The sequence below is a fragment of the Dermacentor albipictus genome, chromosome 4 (genome assembly GCF_038994185.2).
Source record: "Dermacentor albipictus isolate Rhodes 1998 colony chromosome 4, USDA_Dalb.pri_finalv2, whole genome shotgun sequence".
NCBI lineage: Eukaryota > Metazoa > Arthropoda > Arachnida > Ixodida > Ixodidae > Dermacentor > Dermacentor albipictus.
Window position 1 is genome coordinate 61,314,137 of NC_091824.1, and position 21,257 is coordinate 61,335,393.

Here is a 21,257-nt window from a genome sequence, read left to right on the forward strand (position 1 = left end):
GGCGGTTAGTCGCTCACAATACATTGCTCCCCCGACGCGCCGGTCCCGACGCGTTGGCCATCCCAGCACGTAGCACAACTACATTCACGCACATATACATTTTCAACCTCGTTTTTCTATTGAGCACGTAAAGAATGGAATGCCCTTCCTCATCAAGTCGCTGCCGTCACCTGCTCTGCACAATTTGTCCAATATGTAAAAACTTTTTATTTGCAGAATTGAATGCATTACAACACTTGTTTGTATATGTTGTATCCCAATTCCTTATGTAATACCCCTACTACAGGGTCTTTAACGAAATGAAATTAAATGAATGAAATAAAATCGGGCAAGCCGTGGATGAAAGCGCTGATCAATTAATTTGCCACCATGTTAGCCTTAAAACCGGGGCAGGCAGGCCGTGGCGTATCTTGCGTAGGATTCCAAAATTAAAGTGATCCAAATGCGCCGTGCAGGAATCTGATTGGCTGATAAGTTTGCAAGAGTGCGTGCGCGTACGACGATGTTTCCTGACTCTACTGCATAGAAGTCGTGCAGCTAGTGCCACAAACGTGCACCAAGCTGATGCCGACGCACGCGATTCGTGTGCAGAATGCACCGTGTGGTTTAGCGCTAGCAAAGGTTGGCAATTCTAGAAGTTTCGGTGGCACACGATGACTGAAATTGACGTTAGCTTGATTGCACTGACGCACCGATGATATAATAATCAATTTCAGAGAGCGTTTAAGTACTTTAGCGTCACGCTGTTTTCCGTGATCCCCGAATGGCAGTGAGGACTCAGCAGTTTTCACTGCGATTTGACGGTTTCACCGGTTCGCTAGCCGTTGATGTAAGTAAATGTAAGGCCAGTGGCACATAAGACAAATTCCAGGAAATTTGATCTGATCTACACCTTGGAGCTTGCAAAAAGCGATCGACTTTTTGTGGCATGTTGTTGCAATTCAACGCATTAATTGTACGCTGTCGGAAATGTATAATATAGCTATTGGATAGATTTGTTTGCTCTGAAATTAAAGTTATTTTGACCGAAGGTAATTGCGTGTTTGTTCGGTGCGCTTCGGTAGTTTACGAAGTTCTAATGTTGACCATATCGCGATTAACTTTCTCGCTCTGTCTGAAAGAGCATTTGTGCATTTGTGCCTGTGCTATGATTGTGCTATGATGCCTGTGCTATGAAAGAGCATTTGTGCCTGTGTTATGATTTTCTTAAAACACTGTGAAATCAAGAGTGAATGTTGCAAGTCTTTCACCCCTTAGATGGTGGCTTTCTTTACATATGCTGACAATATCTGGAAAATAAAAGCTTACTGCACGCTCATATTTCAACAATTCACCGCACTTGCAAATGTCCTTCTAGATCACACTGTGATGGTACGGTCCTTATTTTGCAAGACATGACTGTCTTGTAAGCCTGACGGTGAAAGTCTAAGTCGATTGATCGGAAACATATGCTGTTTTTCCCGCAGATCATCCGACTCTGTACTCGTGCGACGGCCAGATCGGCCACAAGATGGCCTTCATCAAGCAGTACATTCCGAGCGGGACGCCGCTCATCCTGGTCGGACACTCCATCGGGTGCCACATGGTCCTCGAGATACTCAAGAGGGCCCCGGACCTCAACGTGAGTTGCTTAAGAATTGCCGACTGCTAGGGTATACGTACACGCAGAATATTTTACTTAGCGAAGGTGGCACTAGGGCCATCGAAGTTCGAGGCGGTCTCATAACTATAAAAAAGCAGTGTGACAGATAGACAATGTATAAAAGCTAAGTAAACACAACACACAGCGCTCTGTCTCGTCGACGCACAAACAGCATGGAGCAGACTGCCTGGAATTTGGATGAGTCTGAGGCCGTGGTTGTTGCGTCGAACAGTAAAACAGAGGCCCATTTGTGCCATCCGTCAAGTTCGTAGCCCATGCGTTCGCAATGCTACGCGCCTCGGAGCGCAAGGGAGGCGTGATGCGAAAGATTATGGACTCTTAAACATTTCGCTGAGGAAGAGCTACTGAGGGTGAAGGCGTACCTATAGTGATGGACACAATTATTGCCATTAAGGCATGAATACGACAACAAAAGTTACGGACGCTTTACACACGGGCAAAAAGCTAATATCTTGCAAAGAATGAACTAGGCGAACGACGCTCGCACTTGAACGAAAAAGGAAGAAAGGACTATTTCAACCCTGAACCAAGGTGTATTGCCGCAGAAGCTTCCAGCTCCGTTGAATTATTTGCCATCGCTCTTGACAGATGCGCGTAGGGTTGTCACACCCGTCAGGGAAACATAAAGTGAAGTCATGTGAAGCTAACGCGCGTTGTATGAGTGAACGGAGTCACAGATTTGACGTGTCGAGCGTCGATGCACGAGCGAGGGAATGCTGTCCGTAGCAACGCCAATACAAGGCAATCGTAATTTCTTATCGACAAAGCTCAAAAGGAGCCGATTTTTCTGGACTGGAACGGTGGGGCCATCCGACAACGTGCGGCGTGTTTCGCTGTGTTTCGCCGCAGTGGTGACAGATGACGCCACCGTTCCGTTGCAATGACATCGTGAGCTCCCTGTTTGTGACCGTAGGATACACTATAAGTGACCATAGGATATGGAGAGCCGTCCTGAGGAAAACGACCGAGATAACGACCAAAATTTTCTGCCAAGGTGGTGGGATAAAGCGTAATGAAAGTCTACAACAGCGTTCACTTTCCTTGAAGGGGGCAAACGAGTTAAAAGGGCTACCCGTTCGGCCTGATGCGGGCAGGAGTAGGCCAGACACATGCCACTATGCCTTGACATAATTTTCCTTGCATCCGTGCAACGGAAGTCTGCGGGAGATCACGACAAAAACCGCTTTTGCTGGTTAAGCCCTAATGGAGAAGCAAGAAATGAAATAGATTTCACACTCTCTGCCGATCTCAGCATAGTGCAGAATGTATAAGTGTTAGGTAGGGTAGAGTGCAGTGACCATAGGTTAGTGAAGCCTAGCATTTCTCTCAAGTTCAAGCGAGAAAGAGTAAAACAAGTCAAGAAGAATCAGGCCAATTTAGACAGAATAAGGGCAAAATCAGACTAATTCAGACGGGTTCTCGCAAACAAATATGCAGCTTTAGAACAGGAAAATGAAGATAACATTGAGGTAATGAATAAAACTCTAACTAGGCTGATTTTAGAAGCAGCAATCGAAGCGGGAGGTAAGACACCAATGCAACCCTGCAACCCTGCTCTCCCAAGTAGCAAAGGACCTAATAAAGCAAAGACAAGACATGAAAGAGTCTAACTAGAGAGATCAGCCAGAACTCGCTGAAATGTTAAACTGCATGATCAGCAACAATAATGTAAGGCATATATTAAATTTTAACGCGTGAAAAATTGAGGAAGTAGTAAAGAATGGCCGCTGCATAAAATCAGTGAGAAGATAACTTGGCATAGGACAGGACGAGATGTATGTAGGGAAAGATAAGCAGGGTAGCGTTTTCAGTAATTTCGATGACAGAGTCAAATCAGCAGAAGAATTTTATACTGACCTATACAGTACTCGGATCAGCCACGCTACTTTCATTCGAAGTAATGACGAACAGGATACAGAGGCTCCTTCTGTAACTAGCGATGAAGTTAGAAGGGCCTTGTAAGACATGATCCGGGTAATAGCGACAGGAGAAAAACCGAATAACATTCGATTTATTCAAAGTTGGAGGGGATATTATGCTTGAAATGCTTGTGGCCCTTTATACGCGATGCCTCGCGACTTCAAGTGTACCAGAGAGCTGGAAGAATGCCAACATTAGGCTAATCTATTAGAAGGGAGATGTTAAAGATCTCAAGAATTACAGGCCCATTATCTTGCTTTCAGTATTTCTGTGCCCAACCTGGGGGGAGGGGAAGTGGGAAGGGGGAGTCTCGAGCGGCCAGTCGTGCGGTAGTTTTTCGTGTGTTCGCGGGCTTCTTTCATGCTTAAAAATATTCATGTAGCACATATTGATGTTGCTATACAATTTTCTCATTTACACTTTTCTTCTAACTATAACATTTGATAAGTTGATTAATTACTAATACTAATGATTTAATTAAGCAGAATGCAAAAAAAATATTCTGAGTATCTCCAAGCGACACAAACAACTTTACTTTGATTCTGTCCAGCGACATGTTATTTGCATATTTTTTAAAAGTTTCGCTAAAGTTACCTGGGGCACCCTGCATACGCGATGTGCGGAAAGTGAGATGTAATGCTTCATCATATTCATACAAACTCGGCTGCTAAAGAAAGCGAAAAAGTTCTCGCTTACTCAATGCCGAGAGGTGCTAAATATATTTTTATGATGCTTGTTCTCGCTCGAGTGTTCAGAGGAATCAAAGCATATACCATATTCATTATGTTAATGTTATTAATAATATAATGTATCTCTACTACTAGCTCACAGAAGGTTGGCAGTGGCAATTAGTTTTGTAACACCTGCATTTATTATGATCATATACGAAATTGCGAACTTCGGGTCAAAATGTGGTTGTACCCGATTTTCATAAATTGTGTTCGGGGTGCGAAAAAAAAAAACGGGGTGGGGGGTATTATCGAGTTTTACCCTAAAGCGAAGGAGCCGTAGTATAAAAGTAATTGCCAAATTATGCGGGAGACTGAGGACTGCGGATTAGTCTTCAGTAGAAGTTAAAGGGCGTCGCCCAACGCTCTCTCCATAAGCTGTACTCTATGCACTTGCCTTTGCGTTGATGCCGGAGCTATTTCTCCAACTCGAGATTCCTCTCTCTGAGCTTTCCAGCCCACTCGTACGCGAAAGCCCTCTGCCAGGCCTATATATATAACGCGGTACTAGAAGTGCCACAGGCCCTATTTATTTGTTTTATGCATGTACTTTCTTTTTGCACCTGCACCGTCGTCTTTCAGAGACGACAGAGAAGACGAAGCACCGCTCGAGGTGCTGCTCCATTAGCGCGCCTACAACCTCCGTACCGCGAGGCCGACCCCTTAACCGTGGGTGTGTGTCATTCCTCATAAGTGTATGATTAACTTGAATAATGGAGTACCAGCAAAACACAAAGGACGCGCACACAAGGAAAATGCGTTAGACAGGGACGGACGCTGGACCTTCAACTGACAGTTGAAAGTTCAGAAAGTTGACAGTCCAGCGTCCGTCCGTGTCTAACGCATTTTCATTGTGTGTGCGTCCTTTGTGTTTCGCTGGTACCCCATTTTTCAAGTTAATCGTGCACCAACTGGCCCAAGGGCTTCCACTAATACATGATCATGCTTGATCCGTTTTCTGTTGGCCATTGGCAGAATCATGGTTGAGTAGTAGTTGACCCTGAACACAAATTTCGTGATCTGGGGTGGCCGTATGTATACACAAATGGGCTGATGAGATGTGCGTTCGCGTCGGCCCGAACCAACCAAGATTCGAGTCCAGGCACTGCCGGTCATAACTACCATGAAAATAACCGCGGTCGCGCAGGCGTACATATATTCACCAGTATAATGCGTGCGTCTCTGTATGGTGTGCCCTCTTGAGAAGAACGTGTGTTTTCATTCGTGAGACAAATATCTTCAGAGGTCGCGTGAGCGGACGATCCATATAACGGTATAGTTCACTGCAAAGAATCATATGGCGTAGAGGGCAATTATGCAAGCAAAGATTTTTAGGGGAAGTAAGCAGTACGGTGGCTTCTCTCTATTATCGTGTGTTCTCTGTTCTTACAGGCAGTGACGGTTGTGAAAGTAGTGCGCGTGTGTACAACATTCCGCGCCCGTACATTGCGAACATGCTATCTCGTTTCGCGAGCAAGAAATACAATCAAGCTACGCTAGAATTAAGTTTCTGATAAGTGGCCTACAATAGTCCCCTCGTGCGTGGCTAAACGAAGCCTGCTTTAGAAGAACGTGTTCTTGGTCCAGCTGGGGCTAAGCAAAGGATACAAATGTCGCTAGTAGATGCACAGTTAAGAGCACGAACTACGGCACGGGCGACACGCCCTTTTGGTCTTTACTCTGTTTCCTCCTTATTGCAGCAATAACACTCTCATATCGTTTCATGTTGGTTCAACTTAGTGAATGGGAAATCCCTTTTTTTTTTCATAGATGTTTCCCTCACGTAGTCGAACTTAGGAGTGTCTGGCCTTTAGCAAACCTGAAGGCTTCCTACTGTTTGTTCGATTCACCTTGCGCGATGTGTGCGTTCTAACTCCCCGAAAGTGATGTGTCTACCAGCGAGCCTTTTATCGCACGTGGTTCGGTGGGCCCCGACTGTCGTGTTCGCAGGTGCGCAAGGCGTTCCTGCTGTTCCCCGCCATCGAGAGCCTGGACGCGTGCCCGCGCGTGGGCCTCATCAACCCCCTGATCACCTACCTGCGGCCGCTGACGGTGGCCACGCTGTCCGCCCTGCGGCTGCTGCCGCGCTCCGTGCAGAACTTGCTCATCCGCTTCTACATCTACATCGCCACCGCGTGCACCACGCCGCACCGCACGTCGCTGAACGGCGCGCAGAACTACTTCCGGCCCGAGTGCCTCATGGCCTGCTTCGTGTTCACGCGCGACATCATACAGAACGTGCGCGAGCGGGACGACGCCACCATCGGGCGGCACGCGGACAAGCTGGTCGTGTACTACGGCCGGAACGACCACTGGAGCCCCGTCGAGTACTACGACGACCTGCGCCGGACGTTTCCCGAAGCGGACGTGCGCCTCTGCGACCGGGGCTTCCGGCACGCCTTCGTGCTCGATCGCAGCGTCGACGTCGGCAGCATGGTGCGCGGCTGGATGGAGCCGCTGCTGCTGAGCTAGCGGCGTGTGCCTTGTCGAGCCGAGTGCTTTGTTTTTTGTTTTCTTTTTTTACGTTTTGCGTCGCGCGCGTTGAAAGAAGGTATGACATGCTGTCCCGTTGCTTGCACCTCTGGATAGGATCGGTGGCAAAGGTCATTCAACAGCTTGAGTGTCTCCAAATGAAACCATAGAAAAGGGCCATCTACAATTCGCGGGAAGTCCTGGGATGGAAGGTCTGCCATCCTTTTGCAGGCCGGAGCGTCCCTGTCACCCCATAGGGGCACGTAAACATCTAAAAGACGTTGTGGAAGACTGCAAATACTCTACAGGAACTACTTTAAAAAAATTGGAGCAAATGTTCACACTATCAGTTTCATTTATTTCATTTGTTGGACCATAAGGCTCCATAGGGCAGTAGTTAATTACCTTTCGGAATGAAGAACATTGGTCGCTGGTGTAAGGGTGAACAAGCATTGGACCTCAAGATGCACAGAAACTGTTTTCTTAAAAACGCTTTATTCTTTAATCTTTAATATGCTGAGTGCCACCTGCATTGTTAGTTCTACGAAAACAAGAGTGTCGATTCAGCGGGACAGCATGCCATCGAACTCAAATGTTAGAGCAGTTAAATGTTGTTTTTTTATTTTTGTACACAATACCTTTGCAGGGCGCTAACCACGAGGGAAAGAGCGATAGTATTTCGTCATCGGTACGCTTTATACCGCGTTATAGATATGTGCATTCTAGTCCCGCTTTGAAGCTTCGTCGGGCGCGCTTCTACTTCGGCATTAGAGAGTTTCAGCCTGTCCGTATGACGTAATATTGTTTACGGAATATCGCAGTCGTGGACGTGACAGCAAGCACTGGTCGTGCCATCTTGTGACGTTCACTTCAAGCAGAGGGCATAGGCATGTAGCTGTTATTACAATGACGGGCTCTATGCTCATTAGCTGCTGGCAAAAAAAGAAAAAAAAGGCATCGACATATCCATGAAACGGTCATGCCATGCAACCTTACTTTATGCCATGAATATCCAATAATGTAAAGTGGCTCTTGTTTTGACGAGGCTAGCGTAAAATAAAAAAAATATAACGTCTCTCACGCTTTGTTGTTCAAGAAAAATACAAAGCGTTGTTAAAAACGCTTTTACAGCCTTTCAAGCCAGCGGTATTCCGTAAACCGCGGTGTGTTTACCATACGGGCAGGTTAGGACTGTCTATTGATCCGTTTACCTTGTTTGAGCTTAGAACATCGCGTTCCGCTGAGGTCTTAGAAGCATCATTCCAATATGTCTGAACGTTCGCCTCACGCCAGTGCATGCGATCAACGCGCAGGCGATTTGCTGGCAGATTACCTGTGCTTGCCGCATTGTTGACGAAGACGACGTTCGCGAAGTTTGTGTTTTTGAGCCGGCGTTTTCCGCTGCGGTGTTTCTCGTGGCCATGAGCCTGTGATCTGAACGCGCAAAGTCCTCTACTGTGAGTTGGTGTGCAAGCGGCAATGACCGAGACTTTTGAGGATAGGACTTCAGTTTTCGGTCCGGCTGCAGCCATCGAACGGGAAAGTAAGGTGCTACAAGCAAACAGGAAACTTTTGCGTCATCAGAACTCATTCAACAAATGCGAACCCGTCGCCGTATAAGGCGAAACATGACCCATATCATACGAGCACCTGGACAACAGCACGTTTCTCAGTGGCTGCACTACCGTGGGCCAGTGGCAATTGACCGGGATAATCGAGCAAAATGGGATCATGAATAGGGAGAGCGAGCGTGACATTATTAAACGAAGCCCAGAATATTTGCCACGCTGACATGTTCAGCCCACGTTGAGATATAGGCTAAATATGCCAGCGTGGTTGGTTTCAAAATCCAATATGACGGCTGTGCGAAAAGAGAGAAAACATTACTTGAGGGACTGCAGTCCGAGTCACACTGCTCATGGTCGTTTCAAAAGTGTAATGCGGCAAATCGCAGGGTCTCCCGAAGCTGATCCCTGCGGTGGTTTATCCCAAATAGAGCTCCATGCAAAAATTACTACAGGAAAACCTGGCGCTACAGTCTCTGCACACGCTGCCGTCACAGCGCTCAATACGCAGCATGACGGATAGCACACGGATTTGTCTAAGCTTAGGCCCAAACAATGAAACGTTCCTTTCCTTCGAGCGCTTCCTAACCTTACGTGAGGCCTCCTTACAGCGAAGGACCGATGGAGAAACAAGCATACTCTGAAAGCTCCCTTCACCCGTCCTCACGTAAGGAGCGGTTGCCGCCATGCCTGGGTTCGAGATTATCTCTTAAAAGCTTTAGGCGAACACCAGAACACCACTATTCAATAAAAAAGGTTGTATCGTCACACAATGTTTAAGTTGATGAGCTAATAGAGAGAACCGTGGACGCTTTTTTCTAGTTTTGTTTATTAAACCTAAAGAAGTAGCGTATTACGGTGCAAAACTTGATGTGATCCAGCAACGCTGGTACGCCGGCGTCGTGCAACGCCTAGCAACGCTTCCATGCCGCACCCGTGACTGAAACGAACGTGCCTGGCAAAACGTACCGTGCTCGCGCTTCTCCGAAGGTGGGCGACAGCACGCCCGCGCAAGCAAACGTCACGTAGTTAAGCAGTGAGGCGAAGCGCTCGTTCAGGGCCAGGAGCGGCGTAAGGACGCATGAAGGTAGCTTGGTCCAAACAATAAAACGTTCCTTTTAGGTGTGTGCGAATATTGAAATTTTCGATTACGAATCGAATACGAATAAGGCGAAGAACTCTCTTCGAATATCGAATCGAATATCGAATACATGTGTAGTATTAAAAAATTGCAAGAGAGGTAACAATAGCTTTATTACCCTTTTAAAAATAAGATTGCTTTCTACAAGGTTGCTTCAAATTAAAGAGGTACTCAATTATAGATAATGGACTCAGGTAATGCCCTCAGTCAGGTAAAACGCTTGTTACAGATTGTAGTGAAGGAAAATTAACTGCTCAATATGGCCAGAAAGTAAACGCTCTCTATGCACTGTCACATTTCTACCGGTAGAAAAGACTCTTTCACTAGGAACTGAAGTGGCAGGGATCGCCAAGTTTCCGGGCGAGTGCACTTAAAAGCGGGTACCTGAAGCGGCCAATGGACTGCCACCACTCACAAGGATTCATGCCCCTTTCCAGAAGAGGCTTTTGCGCGTAGTCTGTAACTTCCCCCTCAGGGGCAGATGCCAAATGTGTCTTCTCTTTGTTCATCACTAGATCGTCAAAAGCATTCCATACACTCGATGCCACCAGTGGACACGAAGTCGACGATGGCACGGCGGTGTCCCCACGGTGTTCCACGACGGCTTCCTGGAGCTCCCTTGTCACAAGGTTTTTTAGCCAGATCATCTGAACAGATGCCTGATGAACTGTGGCCATAAAGCGCGGATCAAGAAACATGCCTAGGCTGGCCACTTCATCAAATTTCCACTCCGCACAAAGAGCCTTGATACATTTTGAATCAATGTTAGCAAACACTGAGTTGCCTTTGCAACCTTCAAGGCAATGGGGCATTCCAAAAATAATTGGAATTATAAAGCTTGGTGAAAAAGAAACCGAAACTGATCATGTCTCAAATGCCTGAAGCAGATAGACTGAAACAGAGCATACAGATAATGAGCGGATCATGCGAAGTTCTCAGTTAATAAACATGTTCTTAGGAGAATGCGGAGCAAGCATACAATTGGTTAATTGCTCAATTATTCGCAGTCTATCCGAATATTCGCCGTTTCCACCGTTATTCGGCCGTCCTCGGATATTCGTGAATTTCCGAACATGCATTTTTCGAATGGAATACGCTTCGAATATGGAAAATATTCGATTCGTATTCGAAATTCCGAATATTCGCACACCCCTAGTTCCTTTCCTTCGAGCGCTTCCTAACCTTACGTGAGGCCTCCTTACAGCGAAGGACCGATGGAGGAAGCAAGCATACTCTGAAAGCTCCCTTCACCCGTCCTCACCTAAGGAGCGGTTGCCGCGTGCCTGGGTTCCAGATTATCTCTTCAAATCTTTCCGCGAACACCATTATTCTATTAAAAAATGTTGTATCGTCGCACAATCTTTAAATTGAATAGCTAATATAGAGAAGCATGGACGCTTTCTTCTAGTTTCGTTTACTAAAGTTAAAAAAAAGTTGCGCATTACAGTGCAAAACTTGATGTGCTCCAGCAACGCTGGCACGCCGGCGTCTTGCAACGCCTAGCAACGCCTAGCAATGCTTGCATGCCGCACGCGTGACTGAAACGAACATGCCTGGCAAGACGTACCGTGCTCGCGCTTCTCCGCAGGTGGGCGATAGTGCGCATGCGCAAGCGAATGCCATGTGGTTAAGCAGTGAGGTGAAGCGCTCGTTCAGGGCCAGGAGCGGCGTAAGGACGCATGAAGGTAGCTTTGGAGCTACCTTATGCTGAGGAAGCACCAAGGAAGCCTTCACCGAGAGCCCCTCAGTAAGGAAGCTTTCAGAGTGACATAAGGTAGCCTCACCCCAATGAAGGCTTCCTTAGTGAGGTAAGGAAGGTTTCATTGTTTGGCTTCTTATGCTGAGGAAGTACCAAGGAAGCACCAAGGAAGCCTTCACCGAGGGCGCCTCAGTAAGGAACCTTTCAGAGTGACATAAGGTAGCCTCACTGCAATGAAGGCTTCCTTACTGAGGTAAGGAAGGTTTCATTGTCTGGCCCTTAGTACTTCTGGCTTCGGACAGCCTTCTGCTTTCTTCATGTTTGGGGGCAGCATGAGGCCAAGAAAGCTAAAGGACCAACACGGCGATAGATAACTTTTTTATGTTCCGTCGTTTCCGGTTGATTGCGGGAAGAAAATTGAATCAGATTTAAAATATTGATTTGAACCTTGCCATTCGTGAAACTCTGTATTCTGGCGCCTCCTCTCCAGGGCATTGTCATAGGGACGTCGGCGTAACAGATAAGCAGCTTGTGTCTGAATTAGGACGAATTTCATGTTAAATTTTTAAAACCATTAGTTGTCTTAAATTTCTTGAGGTTTTATCGAAAGTTCGCTTTAGTGTTTCTTTATAGATTTATCTCATACTAATTATCCTTCTAATGCATCTGATTCTTGACCAAGCCAACGTAGTGGGTGGCCATACATAAAGACCAACCAAACCAAACGCGGCCCTGAACGTGTCTCCTTGTCTTCGTCTTCGTCTCTTTCGCTGCCCCGAACTTTGAATTTTACCCACTAGCCCGATTATCTGCTCCCGTGCTTTTATTTAAAGCTAATATTATCCTCCCACATTTGCTGTGTGATAATGATTGACCTCATGTACATTCTCAATTCCACCACCGTATTAGGTTTTTCGTCATTACGACTAAAAACCTAACATTTAAAAAGTCTAAGACAGTCGACCATGGTGACTGTCGCTGCTAAAAGGACATCCATATCTGGAGGGACACATACACGGAAATGCGGAAACTAATCTTTACGGTTGGAATAGTAAAGAATAAAGTATTCTGTACTATTTTCTGTATTTTCTGTACTATTCTGTACTATTCCATTATATACTAAAAAACAGAACAGAATAAAGTATTCGTCAACGTAAAAACAACAACATTGCTCTAAAAAAAATGTTGTACGACTAGTACAAAACATAGCGCACGAAAACAACAACAGCAACAATAAACGAAGTCACAATTTTCACTTTAACGAGGCCAGGCCAAATCATACACAAATCTGTGAGCTGCGCACCTTTCTCACGGTAGTTAATCACTGGGTTGGACTTGATGCAGCGCCAGATTTCGCTCTAGCGATTTTTGTAAGAAACTCTGGAGGATATGCCTGACCCTTTCTTTCATTTTTTTTCTCACTTTTTGTTCAGCTGCAGCTGCGGCAATAGGAACTCAGTGAGGATAATCTGCGTTACTCTTAAGCATACAGTCGCCGCCAAAATTTTACAAACCGCGGGATCTGAGAAAACATTGACTTTCCGAGTAGTGTGTGACCGGAATGCAGGCTAGAAACTTGAATGACAGGCTGCCGAAATATTCAACCTTTTCTCGGGTTCCATGGTCCACAGACTCTTGACGCCGACTGTGTACAAGAAAAAGCCTAACCTTGCTGTTGGTATTTGAGTATCCGTTACGGTTTCATTAGTCCGTAAGGAATAGAATAATGATGCAAGCATAATGGGGCCAAAATTGCTTTAAGATGTGCCGTGTCCATCATACCGGTGAACCGGGGGCGGGACCCTTGTAAAAACGCATCCGCGAAGCCTTCAGAAGGAGTAAAAAATGCTTTTTTGATGACCCACGCTCGATGTGTATGTGTATGCACCTCGTCCCTCTCAATGGTGGCGAAGTTTTGTACATAGCGAATAAAATTTTTCACGAAAGCTTGTTATTCCATTCTACGTGTCCTTTTCTATTTGTTTGTTTGTTCGTTGGCTTGTTCTTGCTTTTTCGTTTTCTGCCAGCCGATTGTGCGCCCTGGCATTAGTGCTTACAATTGGCGGCAGCTGGCATCACTTGAAGTAAACAAAGTAAAGGAAAAAGAAAAGCCTTATGTTGAACGAGGCACGCTACGCCACAGTTTAGAAACTTGACAATAAAAAAAGGAATACATAAGGAAATTGTTCTACCAGATTATCCTGAGTGCGTGCGAATATTCAAATTTTCAGTGAAAATTAAATAGTCTACTCTATTCAAGAATTTGATGTTGGAAATTTTCGAACATTCGTCTACGACCGAACAGTATATTGGAAGAAAGGCTCTTCATTGCTTTCGAATAAAAAAAAAACAAGGTATAAACAGCACGTTTGCTCACCCTTGCCCAGTCAGAGCTCAACTAACAGGGAAGCTCTTTCTTTCGAGCACTTGTGCTAAGAATTTCAAGAGCCTGTAAATAAACCACATAAATTAAAACTTTCCTTGCATGTTATTCTTGACTTAGTCGCCATTTTGTGAAAATTAAAACTGAATATAACATTCTGTTCTGCCATCACAGCTGGAGAAAAATGCACGTAACGCTTGTGTAACGCCCTAATTCAGCAGTGTTTCGCAACAAATCCATTAAACGTTGCATGGACAACAGACATAACGCGCACCCATATTTGCACAGAATAACTAGTCGGTGCCACTGTTTTTTGATGACGATGGGCAATCACTGTACGCGTTTCGAATAACGCGTACAGTGATTCGAATAACGCGTTCGGTTCCAGAATATAGGGACCGAACAAGGATTCAGTAATTATTTCTGAGCATATTTCGGCAAGAAATGTCGGACTAAGATTTCGCGAAACTTTACCCCTGTCGGCCTAGGCCCCCCAATTCGTACTCAATGTGAACTCGGTGTCACGTGTACATTAGGACACATCGCAGACAACGGCTGTGTAATGGTTTCGAACACTTCATGAAATACATTTCGCAAAGGCCGTGATTATTCCGCGCGCATTCAACTTCGCATACACATCGATGACAACGTTACCCTAAATAGCGATCTAAATAGTGCAACGTTCGCAAAATGCTTACAATGCTCTGCAGCGGCCGCATAAGTAATTTACTGCGAAGGCCGTAGACAACCAACAAACTTTGAACTTTGCCTTTACATCGCCCATAGCAAGTCACTTATCTTAACAAAATGTGAACAATATGCCTCGTTTATTTAACCAACAATGTGCCTAATTTGCAGGAAAGGTCGTAAGTAATCCACCAACATGAAAGACCGCCTACCTATCACTCGAAACCTGCCTCTCATTTTGACCAAATATCAAGAAGGTGCCTCGTTTACCGAAGATACCGGGCCCGGAAAACTTAGTCCGTGCTTTGTATTACACCACGAAATTTTGTTTTGTGATGAAAAATTGCGTTAGGAAGGATACGTCTGGGTGCGGCATTCAGGCCAGCTGCATCCCGTCTATGGCGCAACCTTCGGCGCGACCTGTCTGTTCTGTCCTCGTCCAGGTGCCCCTGCAGATTTACCCGCATACCTTGTGGAATTGTCCCGGACTGTGCTCATCAAGGCGTCGCTACCTGTCAAAAGTAGGGCGGTACCCATCCCGCCCCGCTGACTACGTACCATATGGGGATCTATGGTCCACATCATATATCTGTGTCGGACTTCATTGAACACAACAAATAATATATTTACATATAACATGAATGCTTCGCATGTTTAATTATTGCCGTAGGTCAATATAGAATAATAAAAAGAGCCCCAGTTTCCCCCGAAAGGCGAAGCATCGATTGCGAAAGAAAATGAGTGGACTGCTATACGAAGTAAGGATAGTAGTTTTATCGGTCGTATAAAGTTAAGAAACATTCGCTTACTAACGAAAGCAGGGCGTCAAGCAGGGCGTCAGCGCGCACAGGCAACCATGAACACATCACACTCGATGACCGCGGGCACTCGCTGGTCAAAACGTTGGGGTCGGGAAGCGCGGTAGCAGCAGCGAACGAAGTGAGCTCCGGGCTGTCTGTCGCTTTAACGCAAACTGAGCGGCGAGAACACAGCAGGCACAAAGGTATGAGCTGTCTGCAGATCGCTATCAAGTTAAATGGCTCGCAAAGTACGTAGTTGCTGCCGGAGTAGAACCTAACATGGCTCAACGACTCGGTGTCACGTACAGTTGTACACGCGAGGCAGCTGCTCCGGCACAGCAGAAACGATGGCCAGGTGTCGCGAAACGCCGGAGTCATTAAGAGCACCGCCAGCGGCGTCGCAGGCGTGGCACCTCGGTAGTATACTAAGTGAGACTGACAAAAAGCTTTCTGCATATATTGGCCGCGAGATCAAACTAAGTCGCAGCAGCATCGCTCCGTTGGTGGGCATGAGCGATTGGCGGCATGTATTGAAATGTGTGCCGCTGCGCTTCGCTGTTCACGATTTCAGCTGGCTCTATGCTAATAAAACACGTTGACTGCAGCGAACTTTTAATATCCTACAGCACCAGACTATTGTACGAAACACGCAGAACGTTCCTATTTCACGTGAAAGGCGCGCAAACTGTCCTTCAACTGGAGAATGGAACTCAGCCAGTTTGTTCATTGGCAATTCCTTGTTGCTCTTTGTGTGTGTTACACTTGCATTCGCCTACTCTTTTGGTATTGATGCTCCGAAGCTCAACTAATGCAGCATTTTCTGTTAATATTGTACTGGTGTAAAGAAAAAAAAGAAGGAACTGTTGATGTGTGATTGCCTGACTTATTGCGAGTTACAAGATAGGTAAGAAGAGAAAGAAGAGAAAAAGGTAACGGCGTCGATTCACATATTTCTCTACTTTATCATACTGTCTCACAATATAATTCTAACATTGCGGCAAGTGAGCGACTACAGAACACCAGTTATATCTGCTAAACCTTAAAGATAATAGATATGGCGTGGCACTCACCGCTGCCTGAGAGCTGTGCAAAACTTGTCTTTCTTGAATTACGAAATCGAAAGCTTAGAACGCTGAGCTAACTAGCTCAGTGGATTCATTTTGAAAAACAGAGGTGAGGCGTGCAGACAGGACACAAAAGGGCGCTCTGCCGCCATGAATCGAATATCTCGCTATGGCGTGCGTGGTTGTTGGCTCGGAGTGCGCGGTGTCGCCAGTCACCGACACCTCGGGGTAATCTCGTTAACCGTGAGGTGCTCCTGCGCTCTGCCGCCTTAAATCGAATATCTCGCTATGGCGTGCGTGGTTGTTGGCTCGGAGTGCGCGGTGTCGCCAGTCACCGACACCTCGGGGTAATCTCGTTACCCGTGAGGTGCTCCTGCGCTCTGCCGCCATGAATCGAATATCTCGCTATGACGTGCGTGGTTGTTGGCTCGGAGTGCGCGGTGTCGCCAGTCACCGACACCTCGAGGTAATCTCGTGCTCCTGCGCTATGTAGCCCTGAATCGTCGAGGCGTCCGTGGTTGTTGGCTGAGGTTCCTATGTAGTTTTCTTCCAGGCGTGGCAGAACCCCTGCGATGCCAACCTGGTCCAATCTCCTGCCACTAGATTTCAGTAGTGGGTTTTGAGGATGTCTGACGTACGAGCCTTTTTAATAGTTCATCTACAACTACAGCTGCTTGTAGTTTGTTAGAGCAGCCATATATACATAATGCTGATTAGGTGCAATGCCAAATACTTCCTGTTAGCCAAGCCAAGAAATGGACTATATTGCCAACGGCACCTCTGTGTTTCGCAAAGCCTACATGCCGGTCTTGTTTTCCAGATACATGATCGACCGCTAGAACTGTGCGAGAAGACATGAGTTACGTTCAGCTCATTTCTCTCAACTGTGGCATAGAAAGTGTAAAGCTGCTGCTTCGACTACTGCTGGAAACCATTCAGCGACGTCAGGTACACTCTAAGAACAGTTTACACCCTTTGGCTTGCCCCTTCTGCCACACAAAAATAATCGTCATCTGCCTTGATGCGTTTCCTTTCTTTATCGCTGCGAGCCCGGAACTTTCCAGTAACGAACGGCACGCGCGTTATCAGCATAGAACAGTTTACACCCTTTGGAGTGCCTTTTCTGATAACGCGCGTGCCGTTCGTCACTGGAAAGTTCCGGGCTTGCAGCGATAAAGAAAGGAAACGCATCAAGGCAGATGACGATTATTTTTGTGTGGCAGAAAGGGCAAGCCAAAGGGTGTAAACTGTTCTTAGAGTGTACCGGACGCTGCAAGCGCTCGTACTGCAGCGTCATACCCAGCGCGAGGGCAAATGCGCTGCCTTTTAACATCGTGTCGGGGAGGCCACCACATGAACGAGCGGATCGTTATACTTGGAAAGGCGACTACTACACTGAGGAGAAGAGGGCTAGTCGGCAACCTGAGAACATACTAGAAAAAAGGGACTAATAATTTACATCACGGACTAATAATAACGTTTTTCACATGATGGACTAAGAATAGCGGAGATATGTAGATAGCAGTGTCTACTTCCGCGTTTTTCCTTAACACGTCTCCTCTCAGCTGGAGCGCCACCGATAGTAATGCCTTTTCTCATTTCCTATTTGTGATGATGACGATTGGCGTTTATTGACGCAAGTGCCATAAGTGGCCAAAGAGCGCAAAGGATATGATAAGAAACTACCATTGCTAAACGAATACTGATAATCGAGAAAGGGATGAAACACGCCTGTATAGAGGCCTAAACATTTTCTTGAAAAGTGCGTAAATATATTCCTAATAAAACTGAACAATGATACACAACATATGCTATGGAAAAACGATGTACAATGAGGAGGTGATGTACCAAAATATGTCGCTACAAGTAGCACTACTGCCTCACCAAGGCCTTTTTTGCCTCATTTTGCCTTTTGCCTACTGCCTCATTAGTGCTTTTTTCGTTCAGCTCCTGCTTCCCGACACTCCACCAAAACGCGGAGAACAGAACTAACGTACAGCGTGAAGGACAAGGACTGCGAGAGACGACATACACAGCACTGACTTCCAACAATATTTTATTGCGTTATAAATTGTGGGGTTTTACGTGCCAAAACCACTTTCTGATTATGAGGCACGCCGTAGTGGAGGACTCCGGAAATTTCGACCACCTGGGGTTCTTTAACGTGCACCTAAATCTAAGTACACGGGTGTTTTCGCATTTCGCCCCCATCGAAATGCGGCCGCCGTGGCCGGGATCCGATCCCGCGACCTCATGCTCAGCAGCCCAACACCATAGCATTTTATTGCGTTGCCACATCGGGTGTATGTATACTAGAGGGGGCATGCGCGGAAAATGACAAGCAGCCTTTCGTTTTCTGTGCATGCCCCCTCTTGTATATATATACACGATGGGGCAACGCATTAAAATATTGTTGGAAGTCAGGGCTGTATATGTCGCCTCTCGCAGTCCTTGTCCTTCGCGCTGTATGTTAGTTTTTAAAAATGAATTACCAACTAGCCCAAGCAACCACCCTAGTTCACGCGGAGAACGCTGAGCCTCTGACCACACCTACAACAGAGGGGAGGTTAACTACAAGTCAGGAGATAGGAATGCGTAACGTACACGTGTCCTATTCTCAGTCGACAGTACATGACATCACTTTGTCGCGTGATTGTTACTATAGGCCACTTTCATACGCGTGGCTTAATTAAATGAAGTTTATTAGAGGTTCCGTGGTTCCAGATAGACTGACAAAAGTTTCTCAGAATTCTGTGCAAGAAAGGATTCAACTTTATAGGAGGGATAGCTATACAAGTGCTACAGGCTCTCGTTGTTATGGATGTAGCAAGTTCGTCTGCAAGCATATTGCCCACTATGTATCTGTGGCCTGACACACAACGTACTACTATATGTTGGTTAGATGCGTGCATACTGCAAAGACATGAATAGAGGCCATTGACTGCTGGATTCTTAGGTTTCCGTAAAGACACTGAAGCTCTTACTACGCTCAGAGAGTGTGTAAATATGACAGCCTTTTGTAGCTTGAATGCCTTTACGTGTTTTACAGCTCAGATCTAATGCATAAGCTTCTGCCTTAAAGATGCTTGTTTCTGTGTGCATAGTATTGCATTCAAATCAAATCAAATCGAACTTTATTCCAACATTCGGGATGCTAAGGGCCGTGGTACCTACTTAGTGACCTAAGTTGGCGAGAGGTTCATTGAAGAGTGGCACACACACCCAGTGCATTCAAGACGCTGGTCGTTAAAGTGTTGGCGTAAAAGACGTTCATTGAAAAGCGGCGCATACATGCTGCATTTGTGGCGCAGCCTGCTAAAGCGAAAACACAAGTAAACAGCACCTCACCCTTCTACTTTTCCTAAGTTAGAGTTTAGGACATCTGTCCCTACATACGACCAACAGAGACTCACTGCTCGACCACTAAGTGGTTACGGTCCGGACTAGCGTTGCATCGTACGGAATCTTGCTTATCTACCAATTTAGCGATTACAGCCTGGACTGAATGAAATGGGTTCCAGATAGTCTTTAAACACCCTTCAGTAAACAATAAAGAGGGCAGGTGGCAACTGCTGACCTGCCTCAACAGCCCCCTAACTAATGCGGTTACTACTAAATTTAAACCACCTACTGGCTCGTGCCCGATCTCATTAGCAGGGTTGTTAAACTTTAGGAAAGCGTTTAGCACTCTTTCTCATCATGGCTCCCTCTCTCCTATTCCCCACGCTCTTACCGATTCCTCGCTGCATGGATACCACTCATTTCTGTCGTCACGTTTCTGCGTAATTTGTCCGCAGGCTCTTGAATTGGGGGATTCTCGGCACCGTCTCGTCGCAGGTCGTAGACAGTATAAGAGGTGCTTTCCATTATGGGTCCCTTGTTGTAAGCATTTAGACCTGACAAAAGGGAGTGCAGCATCATCGCCTCTCACCTTTGGTGACGGTGTCAACGTCTCCACATTCATATGCAGGGATCACAAAGAAATTTCCCCGCATGCCTGCGCTTCACGCACGGTGAAGTAACGTGCAGAGAGAGAGAGCTGAGAAATTGCTTGTATACTTAGTGGACCGCGCAGCCTATTATGCACGTTTGAGAGATGAGCGGATAATTACCTTCCCCATAAAGAGGGCACTGGGCTGATTTTTGCTCAGTGATACGATAAAGTATTGCCGCGCTTACGTCATCGAACTTTTTAACCACACCATGGTATAATTACATCAACAACCAACATTAAATCAGCCCACAAAACAACACACGAAAACATAACAATACAATTCATTAAACAAATAAGTACACAATCGCACTTTCAATGATCCCATGGATTCTGTACCCGGGCGCAGCAGCGGCAGGCAACTCTACTGTACTACGTCTTGCTTCAAGAAATCTAGCTTTTCTAAGATTCAATTGGCGTACCTGGATATTTCGTGAGTGGCAAATTTGACAAGGCTCGAGTTGTTTTGCGTCGAACGTCAAAAGCCCGGTTTGTGTGCTTGCAAGCTTTATCTTCCACGGGTACATCGAGTAACGAAATTGAGTATCGCACCAAGCGGTGGACTGGCCTTGAACACGTGATTTCCGAGTCGGCTTTCTTGTTGGAATCCGCCAACCGCGAACTTCATTCTGTACCCGGGGCCATCAGTGGCATGCAGCTTTGTTGTACTACGTCGTGCTTCTAGAAATCTTGCTTTTCGCATATGCATCTACCGCGCCTGCACAGTTCGTGAGCGGTGAAATTTTACACGACTCAAGTTGTTTCGCATCGGACGTCGTCAACGCGGTTTTGTGCGGATGCCAGCTTTACCTTCGACCGGCCTATCGAGCAACGAATTTGAGCATTGCACCAAGCACTGGACTGGCCTTGAACCCTTCATTTCCGACGTGGCTTTTCTGTGTGTAATCTGCCCACCGCGAACTTCATTCTGTACCCGAGGGCGGCACCGGCAGGCAGCTCTATTGTACTACGTCCTGCTTCAAAAAATCTTGCTTTTCACAGGTTGGTCTACTTATATTCCTTTGTTAACGTACAAAAGTTATTCTGCGTTGCCGCTGTTGCCTTCTTTACAGTGTTTCGCCGTGGTAGGAACTACGTCTACGACTAGCACGGGCACTGAAATGGCTGGCGTTCGATAGTCATG

General features: G+C 46.3%; 1 protein-coding gene and 1 long non-coding RNA gene across 4 annotated transcripts in view; both read left to right on the forward strand.

Annotated features, from left to right (window-relative positions):
- Positions 1 to 13,147, forward strand: part of LOC135896422 (lipid droplet-associated hydrolase-like) — a 103,004-nt gene extending 89,857 nt beyond the window's left edge. The window contains exons 3-5 of one of the 2 annotated variants that reach the window (XR_010562701.2): positions 1,467 to 1,621; positions 6,262 to 8,894; positions 11,472 to 13,147. Coding sequence is in view for 1 of the 2 variants with exons in the window: in XM_065424795.2 (XP_065280867.1) it covers positions 1,467 to 1,621; positions 6,262 to 6,783 (677 nt within the window). In the remaining variant the exon portion in view is untranslated. Of the gene's footprint in view, positions 1 to 1,466; positions 1,622 to 6,261 lie in introns of both variants that reach the window. The other variant, XM_065424795.2, reaches the window with a different exon arrangement.
- A 7,567-nt stretch (positions 13,148 to 20,714) lies between these two features.
- Positions 20,715 to 21,257, forward strand: part of LOC135896421 (uncharacterized) — an 80,347-nt gene continuing 79,804 nt past the window's right edge. For both annotated transcript variants that reach the window (XR_010562699.2, XR_010562700.2), the window contains exon 1: positions 20,715 to 21,115. This is a non-coding gene — a long non-coding RNA (uncharacterized lncRNA). The remainder of the gene's footprint in view (positions 21,116 to 21,257) is intronic.